Source organism: Prunus persica, chromosome G3 (genome assembly GCF_000346465.2).
Source record: "Prunus persica cultivar Lovell chromosome G3, Prunus_persica_NCBIv2, whole genome shotgun sequence".
NCBI lineage: Eukaryota > Viridiplantae > Streptophyta > Magnoliopsida > Rosales > Rosaceae > Prunus > Prunus persica.
The window spans coordinates 23,765,284-23,789,183 of NC_034011.1; the positions used below are offsets into that span (position 1 = coordinate 23,765,284).

A 23,900-nucleotide genomic window follows, 5' to 3' on the forward strand; every position below is an offset into this window, starting at 1 on the left:
ATCTCCCATCCCCAACATTACTTTATATAAGAAGAAGTCTTTGAAGCTTGGTATCCAGGGACAATTCAAGGGTGTCCAGAGAATCACCCTGCATCAGAAACTTTTAGAAATATTCGGCCCAATAAGTTGTTGGTATTAAGCCCAATTATTAGCCCATGAACTCAAAAAGGAAAGTTTGGACTACAAAAACTCAAAAAGGAAAGTCTGCAAATGAAACAAGAAAAAACAGTCTGTTATTGGAAAAGGCTGAAAAATAAAAATTATGCTTGTTCTTCTTGTAGCTTTGCTACATTCAACAACGATCTCATTCCTGAATCCTTAAGCTCCAAAATTTTGCTACAAAAATCCACAATTTCACTACGAATTTCACAAATTCTTCTACTTTAGGGTTTGAATTGGGCGCGAAGCGAATGCGAGCAAAGGGGGTCGAAGCTAGCTGGTAGCGTAGAGAGAAACAATGAAGGCAGGAAGCGCCGCGAAGCTTATCGTTGACGCCCTGCTCCAGCGGTTCCTTCCACTCGCACGGCGTCGTATTGAGACTGCTCAAGCTCAGGTCCGTTGTGTGATTCAAATCCATTTGAATTCCTGCAATTTTCACCTATTTGGTTGTATTTGGATTTTCAGCTCTCTCTGTGTGTATCTATGTAGCTCTACCTCTGGCTTTCCTTTATAAAGAAATGAACACTCTAATTTCATCGTTGATAAAGAGCTTTGTTCTACTTGTTTTGATACTTCTTCATCTTTAGTTCCATTGTTTCCAGCATGCCTTGTTATAGTTCTTAGTTGGCTCAAGGAACTTGGTAGAGTTACTTAGAGTGGTCATTGATTCTTTGTAATCTTCGTATGACCGCAGCAAGATATGATTTCATAACTTTAGTCGAGGAAAGAGTAATAGCCATAATGAAAAAGTTGAAAATAGTTGTAAGTGGTCGTCCTAGATTCCTAATTCCTTTTGAGGTCCCCTTATTTGCGTAGAACTGGTACCAACATTGTCATTTGTTACTGTGCGTTGTCGATATATTCCACCCAATGAGTCAATGCCTTTTGCCGTTAGTGAATGTTTGTATTGCTATGGTGGGTTTGGAATTAATCTAATATGTGATGTTTGTCTTCATTTTGTTATGTGGGAAACTTGCAGGATGGGCAATATCTCCGACCTTCTGACCCTGCTTACGAGCAAGTACTGGATTCCTTGGCTATGGTAGCTCGACATACACCCATACCTCTTTTAGAAGCTCTTCTAAGATGGAGAGAAAGGTGGGTTTCACCCTTTTCCACAGATATGTTTTTCTGTGTTCCTCCTAGTTATTTTGGACTTGATGCCTCCCAGGTTTATTGTAAGCTCTTGTTTACAATGACTTTGTTATAGCTATAATATGTCAACGCATTGTTGTTGATCTGAGTTATTAATTGTTTTCTGTCTAGCCATATCATTTTGTAACATGGGAATCTTTTTGTTGCAGTGAATCCCCGAAAGGTGCAAATGATGCATCTACATTCCAAAGAAAGGTTTGTCAAAAGCTTGTTTCTTTGACCAGATGCGTTTATTCTTTATTGTATATGGTGGAAGTCAAGAAAGTTTGGCCTATAACATCAATGCCGTTCATAGCTCTTTATTGCATAGTATAGCAACCAAGAATATCAAATTTTATGAGTTTTTCATTTTTTCAATGTATGTCAATTTATACTTATATTATATACTTGTATCTGTGATTGGGGAGTCTGCTTCATTAATTATAACTTTCATAATATGTTTGCTGAAGCTCAGCTTGCGGTGGAGTGCATTTTTTGTTCAGCATGTATTCGTTTTGTCGAGTGCTGTCCACAAGAAGGACTTACAGGTTAGTTCATTGCATCGGTATTTGATTTTACCTTGAGGCTTGTGAAGTTGTGCTATTCAGCGAAATAAAACAAGCTTTGTTCTTACTGCAGAGAAACTTTGGTCTGGGCTTGAAAATTTTGTGTTTGACTGGCTGATTAATGCTGACAGGTAAAGCTATAGTTGGTTGTAGGAACTTCTTGGATACATGTTGTGTGATTGTCTGATTGGTTAAACTCAGAGCTTCGTACACCAACATTGCTAGTTTTTCCTTACTGAGTCAACTAAGTTCTACCCCTTTGATGTTAATCTTGAGCAACTACTGTCCTATATCCTTCATTGCATTGATGCTTTCTCATTTGTCTTCCTTGTATGTGTCATACTTTTCCATAAATCTGCTATATGCATGGAGTATTTTTTTTAACCTTTTCTCTTTTAATCAGGAAAGAAAAAAAGATGTGGGTCTTGCTGAAGTTTGCATTTTGCCTCGCTATTCACTTCTATGTTGGTTCTGATACTTTGTTACACAGATTGATAATAAAATTTAAGTACCAGGATAATTTTTGGATCTAAGCATTTAGACTTTCATGCCCTGGGTGTGAAAGAAAACAAAGAGGAATGATTAACTGGGTAATACTGGTTGTTCTGTATATTAGTTGGAAGAGTTTTAGCATAACATTGAATCAAGAATAATGCCTTAGGGACGATAGGATTGTAGAACACTGCTTGAACCATTTACTAGTGATCTAAGTCTGAAAGCTGAACTTCCCCATCAACAGCCCTATTCCCTGTGGTTGTATGCAATGTAGAAGAGCCAAAGATGCAAGGACTAGAACACATATCTCAAAACTTGATAAAACACATTAAAAGTTTTCTTTTTTCATTTGCTCATGTAAGTCATCTTGGTTGCAACTCACTATACTTTCATTGCAGGGTTGTTAGCCAGGTTGAATATCCCTCATTGGTTGATCTGCGAGGACTTCTTCTGGACTTAGTCGCTCAGCTCTTAGGGGCCTTATCTCGCATCAGGTGACTGAATATCAAGTTATCATATTTGGAATTGATGGAAATTGCTATCATTATCCTCAAACTCCCTTGCGCACTCAAACCCCCCGTCTCTCCAACAAGAAGAAGAAAAGAATTGCAAAACATTAAAAACTATTTGGTCATTATCAAAGTGGATTTGAAATCTATTATTTGTTGATTTTATAACTTTTAATAATTTGTGATATGTGTGATTTAGGCTTTGTAGTTGATAATAACACTAGGTTTTGATAGTTGGTTTTCAACTTTGTCATCTATCATTGGTGAAGTTGGGTGTAAGTTAACTCATTGATGCATGTCATTTTAAAGAATCTGGCATCATTGTTATATTTACCTGTCAAATATGATTAACTGTCTAAGTTTAGTTAATGTATTATATATGGTGCGCAGGTTTAGTTCTGTCACTGAGCGCTTTTTCATGGAGCTCAGTATTCGTCGGATTGACACTAGTGTTGCCAGAAGTGAAACCCTTAGTATCATTAATGGAATGCGCTACTTGAAACTTGGGGTATGTTGAAAATAACATTCATGTAGGAAAAATGACATTAGGACAACTCTATAACTATTAAGTAATTGTCAGGTAAAAACTGAGGGTGGACTGAATGCATCTGCTTCCTTTGTGGCAAAAGCAAACCCCCTCAATCGTGCACCACATAAACGCAAAAGTGAGCTTCATCATGCACTATGCAATATGCTTTCAAATATCCTAGCACCTTTGGCAGATGGTGGAAAAAGCCAGTGGCCACCTGCAGGTGTAGAGCCTGCACTTACACTCTGGTATGAAGCTGTTGGGCGGATTAAAGGACAACTCATGCATTGGATGGAAAAACAGAGCAAACATATTTCTGTGAGTTGACCCCAACTCTTTTACGTCTTGGTTTTTCCAATATCTAAATTGTGCAAAATAATATTCATAATACTTTGACATAACATTCAGAAAGTTCCCCCTTTGTACTTTTCTGTTGCCTCCAATTTAATTATGTTATACAATTCAAAAGAGGGGGAAAAAGAATTTGATAACTTTTACAGAGATAAATAGTTTGTTTACCTGTACAAATCCTCATGGTGGTCCTGGAATTGTGTTGTTTATCGTGTGAATATTCTCATTTTCAAATTGCTCTTGCCACTAACGGGGCAGTTGGTGCGTGATAAATTCATGTGTCACAGTTACAGAGGCATCTTTTGGTATTTGGATTTTCGCTCTGATTTAGAATTACAATTATTTCTCCGAAAAGGGTTCTTTTCATGTTGTGTGGTTTTAATGTTTCTCTTGAATTTGGATTTTAAATGTTTGCTTTTGGATGGTATGGTTGGTGCTTTTATTTCCTTTTACATTGTCAGGTCAACTGTTATTCTTTTTCCCCCTTTGTCATTATTGTTAAATATGAGTTCTCCATCAAGCTAGTGCTTTCTATTACATCCTCCCCTTGCATATTTGTATTTTTCATTTTAATTTCATGAAGACAATGTCTGTGTCAGGTTGGTTACCCTTTGGTAACTCTTCTTCTCTGTCTTGGCGATGGTACAACTTTCGTCAACTACTTGAGCTCTCACATGGATCAACTCTACAAGCTTCTTAGAGTAAGTCCAAGAAACAAATTTGTGTAGGGCACAATAAAGCGTGCATTTGGTTAATTTGTTGTTGTGTACCAGGTCCAGTCATGTTGTTTTCTCATGTTATTTTATTTTATTTTATTTTTTGGGTGGGGGGAAGGAGCCTATGTCTTCCATTTCAGATGTAAGTTGTATGACATTATGTGGTTTATTCATGTAGGACAAGACCCATCGTTTCATGGCCTTGGACTGTCTTCACCGAGTTTTGAGGTTTTACTTGAGCGTCCACACTGAAAAACAGCCACCTAATCGTACATGGGACTACTTAGACAGTGTAACCTCACAACTCTTGACAGTTCTAAAGAAAGGAATGCTTACTCAGGACGTCCAACATGATAAACTTGTGGAGTTCTGTGTGACTATAGCGGAACATAACCTTGATTTTGCCATGAACCATATGATACTGGAATTGCTGAAGCAAGATAGTCCTAGTGAGGCAAAGGTTATTGGTCTCCGTTCTTTGCTTGCCATTGTCATGTCTCCTTCAAGTCAGCATGTTGGCTTGGAAATATTTACAGGTTCAGTCATATGCCAGAAATATATTATTATAATTGTATTGGAGCTGAAGTTTTCAACTGATCTTCATTTGAGTCTTCTTGCATCAACAGGTCATGATATTGGCCACTATATTCCAAAAGTGAAGGCTGCAATTGAGTCAATTTTGAGGTCTTGTCATAGAACCTATAGTCAGGCTCTTCTAACATCTTCAAGGACCACCATAGGTACTTTCTTTACTAATGTATGTCAATTATTTTTCTATATAGTTTAGTAGGTTTTCTTTTCATTTTCCATTTATATGCTAATTAATTATCAACATTTTCAGTTTTAGTTTGCTGTTTATAATCTACACTGTGATGGGAAAGTACCTTTTGAAGATGTAAAAGGTAGCATATGTAGTGATTGGTCAACGAATCTGTCTTGATCTCCTAATTAACTCTCTCCCTACACTGCAGCCTACACCATTGAACTTTTCTCTCCTTTACTAAGACAACCAGTATTTATTGCAGCTATGGAATATTGAAGTTTTACAGTGATTGTCTGTGTGTAACTCAACTTTATGCTTATGTTGCTGCAATGACAACACTGAATAAATTTTATGCTTTCCAGATTCTGTAACCAAGGAAAAGTCTCAAGGATATCTCTTCCGGTCTGTGCTGAAATGCATACCATATCTAATAGAAGAAGTTGGACGAAGTGATAAAATCACAGAAATAATACCTCAACATGGGATCAGCATTGATCCTGGTGTTCGTGAGGAAGCAGTGCAGGTACTGAACCGGATTGTGAGATATCTTCCCCACCGTCGCTTTGCAGTGATGAGAGGGATGGCCAACTTCATCCTACGACTTCCTGATGAGTTCCCTCTTCTCATTCAAACATCATTAGGCCGTCTGTTGGAACTCATGCGTTTTTGGAGAGCTTGTCTAATTGATGATAGGCTGGAATGTGATGCTCAAGATGTCAAACGTGTGGGGCGAAATGATGGATTTAAGAAACCTTCTTTCCATATAGCAGGAGACTTGATTGAGTTTCGTGCGTCAGAGATAGATGCTGTTGGTCTTATCTTCCTTAGTTCTGTTGATAGCCAGATTAGACATACTGCACTAGAGTTATTGCGGTGTGTACGTGCTTTAAGGAATGATATACGGTACCTTACAATATGTTTGCAACCTGATCATAGTCTGAAATATGAACCTGAACCAATATTTATAATCGATGTCTTGGAAGAACATGGGGTGTGTTATCTTCCTATCTTTAACCATTCCATATTCCATTCCCACTAGCCTGCTTTTCATTTGAGTTTCAATGTTGCAAATGTGCATATTATTTTATTTCATTCATGAATCTTTTTCTAATGTTTCAGGATGACATCGTCCAGAGCTGCTATTGGGATTCTGGGCGTCCATTTGATTTGAGACGAGAATCTGATGCAATCCCTCCTGACGTGACACTTCAATCTATAATATTTGAGAGCCCTGATAAGAACAGGTGGGCTCGTTGTCTTAGTGAGCTTGTCAAATACGCTGCTGAACTTTGCCCAAGATCTGTCCATGAAGCAAAGTAAGTATATTTTTGTTTATGTGTAGTTATGTTGACACAAGTTTCTTTTGATTTCAAAATAAGATGTATGTTCCTTTCTAGCATTGATGTGCTCTTCTTTCAGTACTGAGTTTGAACTTGTGGTATTTAAGGGTGTCTCAACTAAAAAAGGAATTACTGCCTGTATGTAGAGTTTGAGAAAAAATAAACTTCTTTGGTTGCACATACACGTTAAATGTTTTTGTTAGGTTACTATCATCTGGTGATAACGAGAAGCAAACTAGTAGCATGTAAGCTGATTTCTTGTTGGACAATATATTATGTAGTAAAGCATGATTTGGTCGTCTTTGTGCTGAGAACATGATTTTGCTTGTATGGCTATATTGCTCTTATCTTTTACATGCTTTATAAGGATAAATATTTCCAGGTCAACCCAAAGTTAAAGATTGGAATCCCATGATCTTATCGCAACACCATCTTTATTTGCAGGGCAGAGGTTATGCAACGTCTGGCTCATATCACACCTGTTGAGTTGGGTGGGAAGGCTCATCAGTCACAAGATGCAGACAACAAACTGGATCAGTGGCTTATGTATGCAATGTTCGTATGTTCATGTCCACCAAATAATAGAGAAGCTGGTAGTATAGTTGCAACCAAAGATCTTTACCATCTAATTTTTCCGTCTCTAAAATCTGGATCTGAGGCACATATAGTAAGTACTGTCAGAGGTTTGTTTAATTTCAGTGTAACGTTTCTTTATTTTATTTTTCTTGTTTCTGTGAATACGATAAATTTGTCATGGGGTGTCAGAATGCGTGGTCAGTTCTAAATCCAATACCTAAGATGCTATTATGTCACTACTATTTTGAGGTCTGTTGCATCTGTAAGGGTTTGCTCTAATTAGAAACTTATAATCTTTTTCTTTAATAACTATTCCATGCGTCTTGATTCTTTTCAACTGGTTAGACTAAATTTCGTCTCTAAATTTAGCATGCAGCCACAATGACTCTTGGCCGCTCGCATCTGGAAGCATGTGAAATCATGTTTACTGAGCTTGCATCTTTCATTGATGAGGTTTCTTCAGAGACAGAGGGAAAACCAAAGTGGAAGGTGCTGTATGGTTAAACTCCTCACATTTCTTTTATTTGATGGGTGAAATTTGAAGACACTGAGCATTGTGGCATTATCTATGTTCTGAATATGTTTAGTACTAGAGAGTGCGTCGATTTGCAGTGCTTTAACTTAAGGGAGGAAAATTCATGTCGCCAACCTCAAAGCATATAATTTGTTACTTGATATTGAACTCTAGCATGCCAATCATACACATGGTCTGTTCCTGTTTTGGTAAATTAGACATGCATTGTTGGAACACATAGTTATATCCATTCATAAAAATTTATGTAATGTCCCCTTGACCAGTCAAATCAAAATATGTAGTATTCCATTTTCTCCTTACAAAGTCGTTATATTTGGTCAGTGATTAATGACAAAGGAAAAAGTAATAGTAATTACAATAACACCCAGTAGAACATTGTATCCTTTTCCAATTGATTTCTCATATGTACAGCTTTCAGTCAAGTAGTTTTTATGTTGGCAGAAACTTTTGCTAACCTGATTCTTTGAAAACTTCACTAACCATATGAATATCCTTTTTTTTGCTTCATCAGTTACTTAAAGTGCTTCATTAGTTAGATATGGGTTCTCAATGAATATGACTAAACATAATATTCAAATCACATGAATACAGAGTCAAAAATCTCGCCGTGAGGAGCTTCGTATCCATATTGCAAATATATTTCGTACTGTTGCTGAAAATGTATGGCCTGGCATGCTGGCCCGTAAACCAGTTTTCCGTCTCCACTATCTGAAGTTCATTGACGAAACAACCAGACAGATCTTAACAGCACCTGCTGAAAACTTCCAAGATATGCAGCCTCTCCGTTTTGCACTTGCTTCTGTTCTAAGATCACTAGCCCCGGAATTTGTTGAGTCAAAATCGGAGAAATTTGATATTAGAACTAGAAAGCGACTGTTTGATCTGCTTCTTTCCTGGTGTGATGACACAGGCAGTACATGGGGTCAAGAAGGTGTTAGTGATTACCGACGTGAAGTAGAACGTTATAAGTCTTCTCAGAATGCACGGTCAAAAGATTCTGTGGACAAAATATCATTTGATAAAGAACTTAGTGAACAGGTTGAGGCAATCCAGTGGGCCTCCATGAATGCTATGGCTTCACTCTTATACGGGCCTTGCTTTGATGACAATGCGAGGAAGATGAGTGGCCGGGTTATATCTTGGATCAACAGTTTGTTCATTGAGCCAGCGCCTAGGGCTCCATTTGGGTACTCACCAGCTGACCCAAGAACTCCCTCTTATTCAAAGTACACAGGAGAAGGTGGTCGTGGGACTGCTGGTCGTGATAGGCATAGGGGTGGTCATCATCGTGTTTCTTTAGCAAAACTGGCTTTGAAGAATCTATTGCAAACAAATTTGGACCTGTTTCCTGCTTGTATTGATCAGGTATTCATGTTTCCTTTGCTCTATTCGTTAGATCTTTTCAAGTAAGAAAATCCAGTTATGGAGTGCACCCCTGAAGGCTGATTAGCCTATGCTAGGCAGAGTCTGTTGGCCTATAGCTCCTTTTATCCTTCCCACTTAAGAATTTTATAATTTGATTCACTTTTTTTTTTACTACACAAGATAATTGATGAATTGTTAATTCATTAGTAAATCTATCGTATTTTCAGATGATACCTTGACAACAAGGTAATTCTGACTTCCTAAAAAGTAAACTGGTGATTCAAGAACTGAGAATCCACGGAATGCTTTGCAAGTCAGTTGGTTTCAATAAAATGTCAAATTTCTGCTTTCTTCTTTTTTGCTGAAAAAGTTCACATACACGCTCTCTGGTCTTCACTTGCATGTTCACTGCTTTCTAAATTGCTAGGTTGGTATGCAGTTTTCACTCTAATTTGTTGTGAACTTAATGTTATAGCTCGTAAGGATTTCATTCTTATAAATAAATAAAAAATTGATACTTTGTTGCAGTGCTATTACTCTGATGCTGCTATAGCTGATGGTTACTTCAGTGTGCTAGCTGAGGTCTACATGCGCCAAGAGATACCAAAATGTGAAATCCAGAGACTTTTGAGCCTGATTCTCTACAAGGTGGTAGATCCATCAAGACAAATTCGTGATGATGCTCTTCAGATGCTTGAGACACTTTCTGTTCGCGAGTGGGCTGAGGATGGCATTGAGAGCTCAGGGAATTATCGGGCTGCTGTTGTGGGTAACCTTCCTGATTCTTACCAACAATTCCAATACAAGCTCTCGTGCAAGCTTGCCAAAGACCATCCTGAGTTGAGCCAGCTCCTGTGTGAGGAGATTATGCAGAGGCAACTTGATGCGGTTGATATTATTGCACAGCATCAGGTCTTAACATGCATGGCTCCTTGGATTGAGAACCTAAATTTCTGGAAACTTAAGGACTCAGGTTGGAGTGAAAGACTACTAAAAAGCCTTTACTATGTGACGTGGCGGCATGGTGACCATTTCCCTGATGAAATTGAGAAACTTTGGAGCACAATTGCTAGCAAACCCAGGAACATTAGTCCTGTTTTAGATTTCTTGATCACGAAAGGGATAGAGGACTGTGATTCAAATGCATCTGCAGAAATAAGTGGTGCATTTGCTACATATTTCTCTGTTGCAAAGCGAGTAAGTTTATACTTAGCACGAGTATGTCCTCAGCGCACAATTGACCACCTGGTTTACCAGTTAGCTCAGCGGATGCTGGAGGATAGCATGGATCCAATTGGGCCAACTGCAAATAAGGTTGATGCTAATGGAAATTTTGTGCTAGAATTCTCTCAAGGACCTGCAGTGCCCCAAATTGCATCACTTGTGGACATCCAGCCACACATGTCACCATTACTTGTCCGGGGTTCCTTTGATGGTCCATTAAGAAATGCAAGTGGGAGCCTCAGCTGGCGAACAGCAGGTGTGACAGGCCGAAGTGTCTCGGGCCCAATAGGCCCAATGCCTCCTGAGTTGAACATTGTTCCTGGAAACACAGGCCGATCAGGTCAGCTCCTTCCAGCACTGGTAAATATGTCGGGGCCTTTAATGGGGGTCAGAAGTTCAACAGGAAGCTTGCGGAGTCGCCATGTTTCCCGGGACAGTGGAGACTACCTTATTGATACTCCAAACTCGGGTGAAGATGGGTTGCACTCTGGGGTTTCCATGCATGGGATTAGTGCTAAAGAACTTCAGTCAGCCTTGCAGGGTCATCAGCAACATTCACTGACTCATGCAGATATAGCATTGATTCTACTTGCAGAAATTGCATATGAAAATGATGAAGATTTCCGCGAGCACTTGCCTCTTCTATTTCATGTGACATTTGTTTCGATGGATAGTTCGGAAGACATTGTGCTGGAACACTGCCAGCATCTGCTCGTTAATCTACTATACTCTCTTGCAGGACGGCACTTGGAACTGTATGAGGTTGAAAATAGTGATGGAGAGAACAAGCAGCAGGTTGTCAGCCTGATCAAGTATGTCCAGTCAAAGCGAGGAAGTATGATGTGGGAAAATGAGGACCCCACAGTTGTGAGATCTGAGCTTCCAAGTGCAGCATTGTTGTCTGCACTAGTTCAGAGCATGGTGGATGCTATCTTCTTCCAAGGAGATCTTCGTGAGACTTGGGGAGCAGAGGCACTCAAATGGGCAATGGAGTGCACATCGAGACACCTAGCCTGCCGCTCACATCAGATTTACCGTGCGTTGCGGCCTAGTGTCACAAGCGATACATGTGTGCTGCTTCTCCGGTGCCTTCATAGATGCCTAGGAAATCCAGTACCTCCAGTTTTAGGATTCATTATGGAAATTTTGCTGACATTGCAAGTGATGGTGGAGAACATGGAACCAGAAAAAGTGATACTGTACCCACAACTCTTTTGGGGGTGTGTAGCTATGATGCACACAGATTTTGTTCATGTCTACTGTCAAGTGCTTGAACTCTTCTCACGTGTGATTGACCGGTTATCATTCCGGGACAGGACAACAGAAAATGTGCTTCTTTCGAGCATGCCTCGGGATGAGTTTGATGCTAATAATGACATTGGGGACTTCCAACGAATGGAAACCAGGAGTGGCTATGAACAGCCTCCATCTGGAGGAAATCTGCCAACATTTGAAGGGGTGCAGCCTCTTGTTCTTAAAGGACTCATGTCAACAGTTAGTCATGGTGTTTCTATTGAAGTTCTCTCGCGGATCACAGTGCACTCATGTGACTCTATATTTGGAGATGCGGAGACAAGACTCTTGATGCACATCACAGGCTTACTTCCCTGGCTCTGCTTGCAGCTTAGCAAGGATCCGGTGATGGGGCCTGCTTCGCCACTCCAACAGCAGTTCCAGAAAGCTTGCTCTGTTGCGGCCAACATCTCAATTTGGTGTAGAGCAAAGTCATTAGATGAATTGGCTACTGTATTTATGATTTACTCTCGTGGTGATATCAAGAGTATCAACAACCTCCTTGCTTGTGTCTCACCACTCTTATGCAATGAGTGGTTCCCAAAGCACTCAGCTTTGGCTTTTGGGCACTTATTACGACTACTGGAGAAAGGGCCAGTTGAGTATCAGCGTGTGATACTGCTCATGCTTAAGGCATTGCTCCAGCACACTCCCATGGATGCTGCCCAAAGTCCACACATGTATGCGATTGTGTCCCAGTTGGTAGAGAGCACTTTGTGCTGGGAGGCACTGAGTGTGTTAGAAGCTCTTCTGCAGAGCTGTAGCTCAGTGCCAGGTTCTCACCCTCATGAACCCGGTTCGTTTGAGAACGGGATAGGCGGTGGTGATGAGAAGATGCTAGCACCTCAGACCTCATTTAAGGCTCGCAGTGGGCCGCTACAGTATGGTATGGCATCTCCATTTGCAGCAGGTTCAACACCTGCACACGGGAGCTCAACTGAATCTGGAACTTCACCTAGAGAAGTGGCTTTGCAAAACACACGGCTTATCCTTGGGCGGGTTCTTCACAGCTGTGCACTAGGGAAGAGAAGGGATTACAAAAGGCTGGTGCCTTTCGTGACCAGTATCGGCAACCCATAACCTACACACACATGCAGGCTGTATCTTTTCTTTCTAAGATATTTAATGTATATTAGTGGATGGATGATGATGCGCGGGCGTAGAAGAAAGTTTTACTGGATTTGTATATAGTAGTGCTTTGTGAAGCTAGTGGTGGTGTAATATACTTTGTACAGTCAAATCATTTAGAGGTCCCTCTATGAAGAATAATCTTAAATCCACATTTTTGCCAATCTTTTAATTGTTTGCTGCTCTCGATTTCAAATCCCTTGAATTTAATGTTGGCTACCTGTTGTCAAATTCCCAATGTAACCAGTTCTAAGAGTTTTACTTACTGAATCAGTTGCAATCTCTCAGTTTAATAGTCTTTGCAAGTGTGTCAAATGGCACTCATTTGCATTGGTGATAAAGTGTCCACAAGCAAGTGAACACCTTCGAGCTTCCTATTTTTCATCATAAACAAACACGAAAACAAATAACCAAATAGACAATAGGGGGGGGAAACGAATTGTGCAAAGAAAATTGCATAACAAATTTATAATACATATTTGTATTTCTCAAAGCTCACTTCATTTTGGTACAAAAAAGAGTTCAATGTGAAGAACAATATAATACAACACACGTGCAGAGGGCAGTGAATTCCATTGCCCGCTTCTTGCACTAAGCAAACTAACATTTTATACATTGTGCAGAGTGTTCCTTTGTTTTTTATTGAACGCTCTCAGAAAACCCTGGTTTTCTAATACAGTTTGGATCCAGCCAGTCGGTCTTCACTAAAAACATGAGCACCTTCCGGCATGTCCTCACAACGGATATCATTCACGCCGTGATGAATTCTTGAACAAAGCATAGGCATCACTATATATGGCCACCACGTTTGAGAACACAGCTAGTACAATCATAAAAACACTCAAGATCTTGTCCTTCTTAGTTGCTATGTTGTGTCGATCCCTGACATACCAAGGAAAAAGAGATGAAAAGTAATTCCAAGTATATTCACAAAACTGACCTAGCTATGGGAAGAACCCAGTAAATAATATCCCTATCCTTTCATGTTTATGAGGTAAAAAGGCAGCATACGCATAAAATCTGTGAGATATGATAACCTTAAGTCCTAGGCTATTCTCTGCAATCTACTATTCTCCAAATTGGAAAAAGAAAACAATTGGTTATCAAAGTAAATAAAAACCTGAACTAATAGATAGTTCTTGTGATCAAGTCAAAAACTCACTTGAGAGTAATTGCAGCAGGAAAAATGAACCCAAGGCAAACTGCAGCAGTTGCTCCAGTGAACTGGAAAGCATCCCAGATGCTGGGGATGAAGTTTGCACCCAAGAAGATAACACTTATGAGCCCAATGGTGACCAGTGCAAATCTCATATTATCCAGAACCAACGGCCTTGCAGAGGGAAAGAGGAGGCCATCCAAGTTGAGCCGCAATGGGAAGAAGACAATGGGAAACACAAGCATAAGGTGAGCAGCATAGCTGACACGAACAGCGTCATTGAGCACGGAACTGTAAGGTATGCCAAGGTTGGTGTCAAAGTTGGCAAGCACATCGTCAAGAGTTCCGTCCCCAAATAGGAGGAACCCAAAAAGGCTTGTCATTATGTAAACAGATGAGCATAAAGCAAGTGAGGTTTGCACAACCCCTCTTATCTGCGTCGAGTCTTCAAGTTCGTTGTGGATACTGTGGACTGCAGATGAATTGATCAGGAAGATTATTACTCAACACGTGTTTGCAATTAAAAGGTGAAAAACATTTCAAATATGAGATCTCCCACATTCAACCAACAGTCCCATTTCTATAGTTTCAAGTGTGTACATTATGCCAAAATGTTAATTTTAAATCACTTTTAAGTATCACTGGGTGCTGGTATGGAAAAGTACAAGGCCAGGATGATAAAAGGATCAAGATGTGTCAAAATACCAAATTTTGTATGACTAAAGATGTCACGGTTTTAATTTTAAACAAAAAATAGAGAACATATTTTAACATGATTTAGTTAAAAAAATTAAGTAAATATTTTCAATAATAAGAATACAGGAATCTGGTGGATAGAGGGGTACGTAAACCCATTCAATTCAATTCTGACATCGAAATCTGACATGCTACTGCTCAAAGTTTGCTGCAAATTTATGTTTTGCTAAATAGTGATTCATTTAACAGGGGAAAAGGGAGGAAAGGAACTGAAGCGCAAACATACAAATCCACCAAAAATTTCTCATTCTTATATTGCAGAAACATGGACCAAGTTCTAGGCAAATGAACTCTATGTAAGTGAACAAACAAACAGTTTCCATACCATTGTAGTGACAAATGTATGCAGTGACAAGAACAGGGACTACAGTGAAGAGTTTGAAGAATGATGAAACGTCGGTAACATCAGGTAACAATCTGGGCATCGCAATGCTTCCATTGAACAACTTGACGACCGTAATTCCAACAGTAATAACAAGAAATACAACTGCTAGTGCAACTGATAAGGCAGACGTGAAGCTCAATGAATCTGCAACCATAATAGGCCTATTAAGATCACCGAAACATTATATTCCAAATGGAAAAATAAAGAATAAGGTCTTAACAAATAATAGGCTCAAATTCAATAAAGCTAGAAAATTTAATAATAAATCACCACTCCACCAACAACTTAAGTCAAAAGCTACACAATGATTCTTGACCAAATCACTGTATGCAAGTGAAAGTGATAGAGTGAAAACTGAATAGGGAAGGGCACAAGTTTAAACAAGAGGGGCTCTCATATAAATATGCTAAACATATGTTACCTTAACCAAATCACTCTATGTAAGTGAGTGCTAGCAGTGCACCAAACAATGCCTTCAAACATAAAAAATAAATAAAGACTAACCGATTCGCTTAAAGCATGACAATGGAGCAAATATGCCAAGTGTGGTGACAAGAAGAATAATGGCACGCCCAGTCCACCAGTGTTCTCCAAACCATCCTTCAAGTACACCAGCATGGTGAACACCACTTGAAGATGTTCCAGAAAGCACATCACCTTCATTTAAGTAATACAAAGATTGTTAGACAAATTCAGACCTTTCCCTATGACAAGCCGGGGCAGATTTCTAGGCCAACAAAAATATTCACCAAATATATCAAAATGACAAAATTGTAACAGAGTAAACACAATACAATATTACAGAGCGAAAGACATACCAATAATAATCATGTAGACAATGAGCACGCCAAGGTTGTTGACTAGAACAGATATCTGTAACAAAACCTTCCCATATTTTCCAAAGGCCTCCCCCATAAGACCTCCATAAGAAGCAGACTTCCCAGCTCGGCTGAACCTAAGTATCAGTTCAATTGAAGCTTCGGTCAAGAAGGCCATAAAGATGATCATGGAAATTCCAAGGACAAGGCCCAACACTTTCATGGTTGCAGGCAAAGCCATGATCCCAGCACCAACAATTGTGGTTGATAAATTGAACACTGCTCCAGTAAAGGAAGCTCCATTAAACTCATCAAACACAACATCCTCTTGCCCTTTGGGCAACAAGGGGGCATTCTCATCAATAACTCCTTTGCTCTTTCGTGACTTCTTTTCCTTCTTTGGTGCAAGATTTCCAATCGTCATCTTGTGATATCTTAAAAATCTTCAAAACAAAGGTTTAAAGCTTTTGGAAAATCTATAAAGCAGCTCAACCACCTACAAATATTTGCTTCAATAAAATTTTGTCCAACGGCCAAATTATATACTTTTTTTTTTCAGATTGAGGATGAGGGGAAGAGCAAACACAAGCTAGATGAAGAGGATTTTCAGACACAATGACCCAAACAGCCAAAAATTCACAAATATTGAATTCTTGCTGAGAGAATACAAAGGTTGGTCCTTTGCAAATGCTACCAAATTGATTGTGAAATGAATGCACAATTCGTTTTGGGGCAGATATTTTGAAAATCCAAAGTAAAATAAAATCCCAGGAGCAAAAGTATCCAAATTTACCTTTAGCTAAAACAAACAAAGTATCAGAATTGAATTGAATTGAAAACACAAGTAATTCTTCAATATATCACAGTTGAAGGTGGATATTTACAATCATTAGCTGGACTTTCAATATCAACAAGGGGAGGAAACCCAAACCCAATTTCCCAGATAGAAAACTTGAGAAAACCCAGTTCTCCCCCTTCAAAGAAAAGCACCCAAAACCAAACCAATCAAACCCCAGATTCAAGGTCAATGATTCAGCAGACCCAAAGCAAGAAACGCTGCTGAATTCTTCAGTTAAAGCTTTGATTTTTATAGCCAAAAAAAATTCAAGGAAAGAGAAAGACACACGCCAATAAAGCTTGATATTGAATAACAATAATGGAGGTGGAGACAAAAACTGGAATTTAATAATGTTAAGTTGTTTTCTTTTTCTTTTGGTGTCTGTGGAATTATTGTGGATTGGTGAAATGAAACTGATAATGAAAAACCCTAATCCACAAAATTCCACAAACTGTAAAATTTGTCGCTTTTGGTGGGAAAGTTACGGACTTTATAAGAGTATAAGGAAAGACGTCCGCAGATGTCTACGTCAAAAGAGGAAGCTTCGCAATTGGATAATAATATGCAAACCGTAAATCGGCTATTAATTAACAATTTACTGCCATTGATCTGTTCATCAGCTTTCTAAAAAACAAATTACCCATATAAGTGTTTCTAGGCGTACTCTTTCAAGTAACAAATCTATTTTTCTTTATAAAAAAAATATATTTAAAAATACAACAATAATTTTATTATGACGGGTTAAACTTTGATGAGTGAGAAAATTATATGGATAAGTTGAAGAAAATGAACAAAAATAGAAGCCTGTAAATGATTTGATGAGTGAGAAAATTAGATGGATAAGATGAACAAAAATAGAAGGCTATAAATGATTGGGAGTAATTAATTTTCCGGAAATGTCACGTGGGAAAAAAAAAATATCTTAGAAGGTTCACCTAAGATTATTAGGGTTGGTTACACCATTTTGGGGATTTCCAAAGTTCTAATTTGTGTTTTCTTATTGGTATGCTTTTATGGTTTTAGTGTAATGGTTCTACAACCTAACCTAGGATATTAACATATAGGCCTAGGAGAAATTTACTCTTATGCTAATATTGTTTTCTTTGTAAATATTGGAGCAAGTGTGAGCCACAAATTATAAAATGTTAGAGTTGATGTCATCCAAGGTGTAAAGATGAAATTGATTAACCTATGCATGATTCTAATCTACTCTATAGGAACCTTAAGCCACATCCAACAAAACATGACATCAAAATTATGTGCTTATATAGAAGGAGTTACACAAGTACGTGAGATAAATTATTCGATGTGACGATAATTTAAATAAATTTGTAAAATCACAGAATGAAAGTCATATCAAATAATTTTGGATGATGTAGGCGATTAACATGAATCATTATTGTCATTAAGAATTAGTTATAATGTTGCAAATTAAGTCAATGGTTGATTTCATCACTAAAATTAAAAGCCGCACATCATGAATGACAAAGATCAGGGAACATAGAAATTGTCATGCAGTGTTCCAGACAAGAAGTGTCATTTCAATTTGGAAATCTCATGTATGTGGCCAGCCAGTGCCAGTGTTGGTGAAACCATGTCTTAGGCTCCCAAAAAAAACCTACCTTTTACTCAAATTTTACCAACTTAACCACAGTGATTAGACAATGATGACATTAGTAACCCACCAACCAAACACTACATTTAAAAATAAAATAAAAAGACCAATAGATGAATAAAGCTAATATAATATAATCATGCGGTGGTGGTTGCAACAGGTGTAAAATTTGCTGATGCAAGTACAAGGAATCTTCCTCCTTCCTCTTCTTTCTCACATCAGCTAATCTGTGATTAGTGAGCAAGATTAGCAAAAAAGGAAAATAAAATAAAATTGTGGACAGAATTAGATTGCAAGTCTATTCGTCTGGTACAAGTTAATATTACAAAAATTCCATTAACAATTTAAATCTAATTTAGCATTATATGGGTTGGATTTTAGGAAGTGGGCCCATGAGCCCAATATTCCACCAACCGGATGGCCCACCATTTTCATCATGCGACCCGGTGACTCAAAGATTAGAATGTGACTCAGAAAGGTTGATTGATGTTAATATCAATAGATTAATAAAAAGGAGTGGTGCAGAATTTTTTCACTCACATTTTTTAATCTATCAGACTCTCACTCTTTTGTTAAATTTTAGTGAATATTTTATATTGATCTTGGGCATGTCGATGTGCATACACGTCAGCATGGTCACTAAATTCAACCAAATTGTTTTAAATTGGTTTGATTTGATTTAGTTTCTTTAATGACTTTTATCAAAACCGAACTGAACTAAATCTTTATATTGTACCAGTACCAGAAATTAAGTGTTCGAATCCCTCCTCGCCCTATTTTCGTATCAGGGGAAATAAAAACAGCAATTAGTTTTTTTTGGTAAAAAGGTCATATACCAATTAAAAATAATTAAAAAAACAGTTTTGGGCTGATCAACGTTGTTTTGTTAAGGAGAATTTTTGGGTTTTGGTGGGCCCAAGACCATAGTTTCAATATCCACCGACTCAAATTGGGCCCAAATAACAAGCGCGCAACACGTATCATGCAAAATGCAAAGTCCATCACCATCTTTTCTCTTTCTTTCTTTCTTAAACGGTATTTTTTTCGTTGTATTTGTCTTTCTGCCTTTGCGAGCGCTAACAGAAGCCGAGAAAATTGTTCTGAAGGTACAAGCTTGCTTTCCGCTTTCTTACTGTTTTTTGTTTGTATGGGTTTGCTGAGACTGGAAAAAAAATGGTGTTGATATATCTGCCGTTTCCTAGATTTCGTTTGTGTTGTGGAATGTAGGAGATGGGTGTGCTAGAATATGTGCTTCTGAATATGGTTGGGCTCTTTTTGATATATTTGAGTACTTTACGATGAGCCTTCTAAAATCTGATGATCTTCAATCATCAAGAGTTTTAGAAAGAATGTAAATCAAGGAACTTTAATTGTTATTATTTTCAATCAAAATCATGACTGAACGTATGATGTGCAGTCAGTATTGGATATCACTGAGCATACCCTATATGCGTTTTAGATTTTTTGTTAATTTGGGTTCTTGATTTTGGATTTTGGAAGATTTCCTTCGAGCACATAAAAATATTCCTGTTTTTATATGTGGGAAGTTTTCTACATTTTCGTGTGTATTGTTTGTAACAAACTTAAGTTATGTTGATATTCAGGTTTCAGAACCATTTTAACAAGTGCACCATTAAAATGGATTACGATGGTGGTCCCGAAGCAAGTGTATCTGTCAATGATGTTAATATTGATGACCCAGAAGTGGATTCGAGTAAAGTTGGCAATCTCGAAAGTGTCTCATCTGATGGTGTGATTGTTGGAGAATTAAGAAGTGTTGGCGAGGTTTTTACCAGAGTGGAATTGGATCTAGCATGTGCTTCTGAGAAGTTAGTTAACTTAAATGTTCTTATGATGCATGTGGCAACCAAGGAGAGTGACTTGGAAGCCCTTGCTTCCAAGGAAGAGCAGACATCAGTTGATTTTGTTGAGAAGGCTATGGAATTCGTTCTCTTGTCTGGAATTTTGGACTCTGAGGTGAGTGAATTGGATAAACTCATGGCTATACTTCAAGCAGAGATCACCAATGCCCAGGGGCTACTATCTTCATACACATGTTTGGGAGAAACTTTCGTGGTAGTAGAAGACAAGCTGTGTGACTCTGAACAATCTTTGAAGCAGTTGCAAGATCAGATCTCTGAAATAAGGATGCAATCCTTGAAGTTCCAGAGGACGTTTTCATGTTATGATGGAGAAGAAAATTGTGAGTTACAAGCGTGATTCAGTATATTGTTGTTGATTTATTGTCAATATCATATTTTTCTCATTCTTATTGTGCTTATGGATGATGGGGTTGCCAGGAAACTTTTAGGGTGTAGGGCAGACAGGTTTTATAACCACCTTTGTGCAGGCATAAGTCATGAAATATTATAGCTTAGAACTTTTTTTTTTTTTTTTCCGCATTCTAATCCATGCATATGGACAGGGAATGCTAACAAAGGAGTGGTCTATTTAGAGGATGACAAGTTCTCAAGCATGAATCTAAAGATAAATATGCAAACTGTTGAACAGCAAAGACATATACTGAGGATGCTAGAGAAATCTTTAGCAAGAGAGATGGATCTTGAAAAGAAACTGACTGAATCAAAACAAATCGAAGAAGATATGAAACTGAGGCTGCTCTCTTCAGAGCAAGAAGCATATTGCATGGAGGAGGAGGCAGCAGATGCTTGGGAGAGGTGGTTACAGGCAGATAATGCATCTGAGGTCCTTATGGGTATTTCAAAAGAATTACTGGGTAAACTCCATATTCTCCAGTTTAACTTAAACGGTTCAGTTCAGCGGGAAGCTGAACTAAGATTGAAGCTTGATGGTCAGGTTGAATCCCGAGAAAGCTCTTTGCGGAAACTTGAAAGCAGCAACGCAAAACTAAATAGCTTCCTTTTAGATCAGACAGCCGGCTTAAAAGACAGCTTGAAGGAAGCTGAAGATAAGTTAATTCTTGCTGATTCTGAGGCCTTTACTTTGAGAGAAAAGGTGAGTTCACTTGAGGAACAGCATACTGTTCTATGCTCAGACATTAGTGAATTGGAAAATGTCATCACAGATCTGAAAGAGAAAGTATCAAAGGCTGAAACTAGGGCTGAGAATGCAGAAGCCAAAAGCAAATTATTAACAGAGACTAATATGGAACTTAATGAAGAGATCGGACTTCTTAAAAGCACTGGCAGTGCCTCGGAGACGGTGGATTCACTTGAGAGGAAGTTAAGGGAATCTGATACCCAATTACAGCATGCAGTGGCATCTGCTGAAGCTAGCCTGGAGAAACAACAGATGTTGTATTCTACAATCAATGACATGGGAAGTGTGATTAAGGATCTAAAGCAGAAGGTTTTAAAAGCTGAAAGTCGGACTGACAGTGCAGAGGACAACTGTATAAGATTATCAGAATCTAATGCACTGCTAACTGAGGAACTAAGCTTTCTGAGGGGTAGATTGGCATGCATGGAGGCATCTTTGCATCAAGCCGAGGAAGTAAAAGTAGCTACTGCGACTGATATTGGTATTCGGTCCAAAGTTCTTACAAGTTTAGTGGTGCAACTTGCTTTTGAAAGAGAGCGCCTTCATAAGCAGGTATTCACTTATCATGTATTTGATTAATTTTTCAATTTCAGGTTGATTTTTTTATTGTGAGGTGGAACTGTCTTTTTGCTGTCTCTGTAACATTGCTCAGCGCCTGATTTCTTTTTCCTTTTGGTCATTTACCATTTAGCATGTATGTCAGAAATGTAAATCTCAGCTATATAATCTCAATAAGTGATAATGTACTATGCTAAACTAGGAAATTACGTAAATATGGAGCATATGGATCACTAAACGAATCTTATGATCTCCATGCGTAGAAATGTCCACACACATAACTGTGTAATACACAGAGTATATGTGCATGTGCATGCCCACATCCATGTTTTTTTTTGTTTGTCTCCACATACATGTTCGTATGTATGTTTGTGTTGCCTTGGGAGCTTGGCTTAGATGACAAGAGTTGAGGTGGAGGTTTGGCAGGACAGGTATTAGGTCTAAATCTTGCCAAGCTAGAAAATAGAAGGTATGCAGTTATGTCTTTAGGTCTTTAAAGAGAGTTTGAAACCCAGTTAGCAGATATGATTTCTCTTCACTTCGGATTTAATGTTTCATCAAATTTTCTTTCGCAACTTGCGACGTTTGAAAGTAATTGTCTCTTTTTATCTAATTGAATTCCTCACCGTATTTTTAGTGTGCTGAACCGTTGAGTCATTAGAAGGATCATATTGTCTTACTAAACATTGAAAGTTCTACATTGTCTTGTTTAATTTTTTTTAAGAAAACATGAAAATTTTACTTTTCTATCATTGCATTAAGCACTTAGACATCTTGTTTCCTGCCAATAAAGAAAGATTGAAATTTTTGTTTTAGCATATTGAAATCTGAGTGATGGCACATCAGCCGGCCTTGCTTTAGTAAAATGTGTTTTTCCAAACTCTAAATTTTCGTCTTAGCTGCTGGTGATTGAATGTGCAGATTTCTTCATTAGCGGTGGAGAATAAAACTTTGGTACTGAAGTTGCAAACAAACAATAGTCCATCTGTGGAAATGGGAAATGATGATAGAGGAAATCATAAAGACTTCATGCCCTCAAAGCATGGTTTGGCTACTGGCACAAGAGAAAGTGAGGAAGAAGCTGATGAGTTGTCTGATGGTAATTGTAAGGTATGTGCCGTACCTTTTTTTATATATATTATAAATCATTGTTCTTTTCTTTAATTTTTGCTTCTGTTCCGTTTTATATTTCTCATGCTTAAGGATGCGTTTTGTTGTCATTCAATATAATTTCATATTCAGCATTCAGATTTCTTTGCACATTTTCTGCATGTACTGTGTTATACTGAGAGCTTGTTTTTCAATTGTAACACAACTTGAAATACGACATTATTGACTCTAAAGTAGCCTCCTTATTTATATATTTTCAGCTGGATGAGACTCAGAATAATGTTTCTGTTGGTGAGACTAAAGTGGGACCTACTGATTCTACATCAGAGTTTGAGACCGCAAGGAGAATAGATGCAGGAGTTCTGAGCTTCAAGCATTTCCTCATGGCGATGCTTATTTTACTGATTTCAGTTGCAGCTTATTTTTTTCTCCAACAAGACTGCCCATTTTGATGTTGCTGCAGGAGTTTCCTCATGAGCTTGTCTCCACAGTAGCTTTCTTGTAACAACCAGTGTAAAGCAACGAAGATCTGGAAAACGAAAAAACGAAGAACAATGAAGTTATATTCTGAAATTGTTTAGGGATAGGCAATCTATTGTGCCTAAGGTACAAATTGCATCAAAGTGAGATGCTGAATACCCTTCAGCATTGAGAAATAGCAAGATATCATTTGATAGCGAGTTTCCCATCTTAGCTTTCTCCTCAAGTACTCAAAGGGATGTAAACGCAGAATGATTGGAGATTGTTGTAACTGGTTCAGAAACAACTTCAATGATAGTTTTTACCATCATTTATGAATTTTTAGTGCTTACAATTATAAATTTATGTCAAAGAAAGATCGACGGATGTTTGTGAATTTGTTCTTTTTGTGATTGCCCAGCCTCCATACCCATATATATATTTTTAAATCTCTTATGCTCTTGGTTTGAATTATTTCGTAGGCAATTAGGAAATCCCTCC

The 23,900-nt window shown here is 38.2% G+C and overlaps 3 protein-coding genes across 3 annotated transcripts; 2 read left to right on the forward strand and 1 right to left on the reverse strand.

Annotated features, from left to right (window-relative positions):
- On the forward strand, positions 216 to 12,852 carry LOC18782758. Its single transcript, XM_007217074.2, has 17 exons — positions 216 to 553; positions 1,139 to 1,257; positions 1,464 to 1,509; positions 1,769 to 1,841; positions 1,933 to 1,990; positions 2,753 to 2,848; positions 3,254 to 3,371; positions 3,444 to 3,710; positions 4,343 to 4,444; positions 4,638 to 4,995; positions 5,086 to 5,199; positions 5,585 to 6,213; positions 6,342 to 6,538; positions 7,007 to 7,229; positions 7,508 to 7,627; positions 8,265 to 9,038; positions 9,567 to 12,852. The coding sequence occupies exons 1-17, from the start codon at positions 458 to 460 to the stop codon at positions 12,633 to 12,635; spliced, it is 6,459 nt and encodes a 2,152-aa protein (XP_007217136.1). The 5' UTR covers positions 216 to 457; the 3' UTR covers positions 12,636 to 12,852.
- LOC18783776 (sodium-coupled neutral amino acid transporter 2) lies at positions 13,123 to 17,009 on the reverse strand. The gene is made up of 5 exons (XM_007215290.2): positions 15,799 to 17,009; positions 15,485 to 15,637; positions 14,921 to 15,124; positions 13,846 to 14,311; positions 13,123 to 13,565 (listed from the first exon to the last, which is right to left on the reverse strand). The coding sequence occupies exons 1-5, from the start codon at positions 16,220 to 16,222 to the stop codon at positions 13,430 to 13,432; spliced, it is 1,383 nt and encodes a 460-aa protein (XP_007215352.1). The 5' UTR covers positions 16,223 to 17,009; the 3' UTR covers positions 13,123 to 13,429.
- LOC18782054 (WPP domain-interacting tail-anchored protein 1) lies at positions 19,263 to 23,798 on the forward strand. Its single transcript, XM_007214931.2, has 5 exons — positions 19,263 to 19,357; positions 19,856 to 20,454; positions 20,677 to 21,824; positions 22,752 to 22,940; positions 23,201 to 23,798. Exons 2-5 carry the CDS (start codon positions 19,890 to 19,892, stop codon positions 23,390 to 23,392), a joined length of 2,094 nt encoding a protein of 697 aa, XP_007214993.1. The 5' UTR covers positions 19,263 to 19,357; positions 19,856 to 19,889; the 3' UTR covers positions 23,393 to 23,798.

Bases quoted from the DNA above. Each gene is read 5' to 3' on its own strand.
- LOC18783776 (XM_007215290.2), bottom strand. From the start codon at position 16,222: ATGACGATTGGAAATCTTGCACCAAAGAAGGAAAAGAAGTCACGAAAG. The intron at 15,638-15,798 runs GTATGTCTTTCG...ACTTAAATGAAG, and splicing joins TGTCTACATGATTATTATTG to GTGATGTGCTTTCTGGAACA. The intron at 14,312-14,920 runs GTATGGAAACTG...ATTCATCTGCAG, and splicing joins ATACATTTGTCACTACAATG to TCCACAGTATCCACAACGAA.
- LOC18782054 (XM_007214931.2), top strand. From the start codon at position 19,890: ATGGATTACGATGGTGGTCCCGAAGCAAGTGTATCTGTCAATGATGTT. The intron at 20,455-20,676 runs GTGAGTTACAAG...GCATATGGACAG, and splicing joins TTATGATGGAGAAGAAAATT to GGAATGCTAACAAAGGAGTG. The intron at 22,941-23,200 runs GTATGTGCCGTA...ATATATTTTCAG, and splicing joins TGTCTGATGGTAATTGTAAG to CTGGATGAGACTCAGAATAA.
- LOC18782758 (XM_007217074.2), top strand. From the start codon at position 458: ATGAAGGCAGGAAGCGCCGCGAAGCTTATCGTTGACGCCCTGCTCCAG. The intron at 2,849-3,253 runs GTGACTGAATAT...TATGGTGCGCAG, and splicing joins GGGGCCTTATCTCGCATCAG to GTTTAGTTCTGTCACTGAGC. The intron at 4,996-5,085 runs GTTCAGTCATAT...TTGCATCAACAG, and splicing joins TGGCTTGGAAATATTTACAG to GTCATGATATTGGCCACTAT.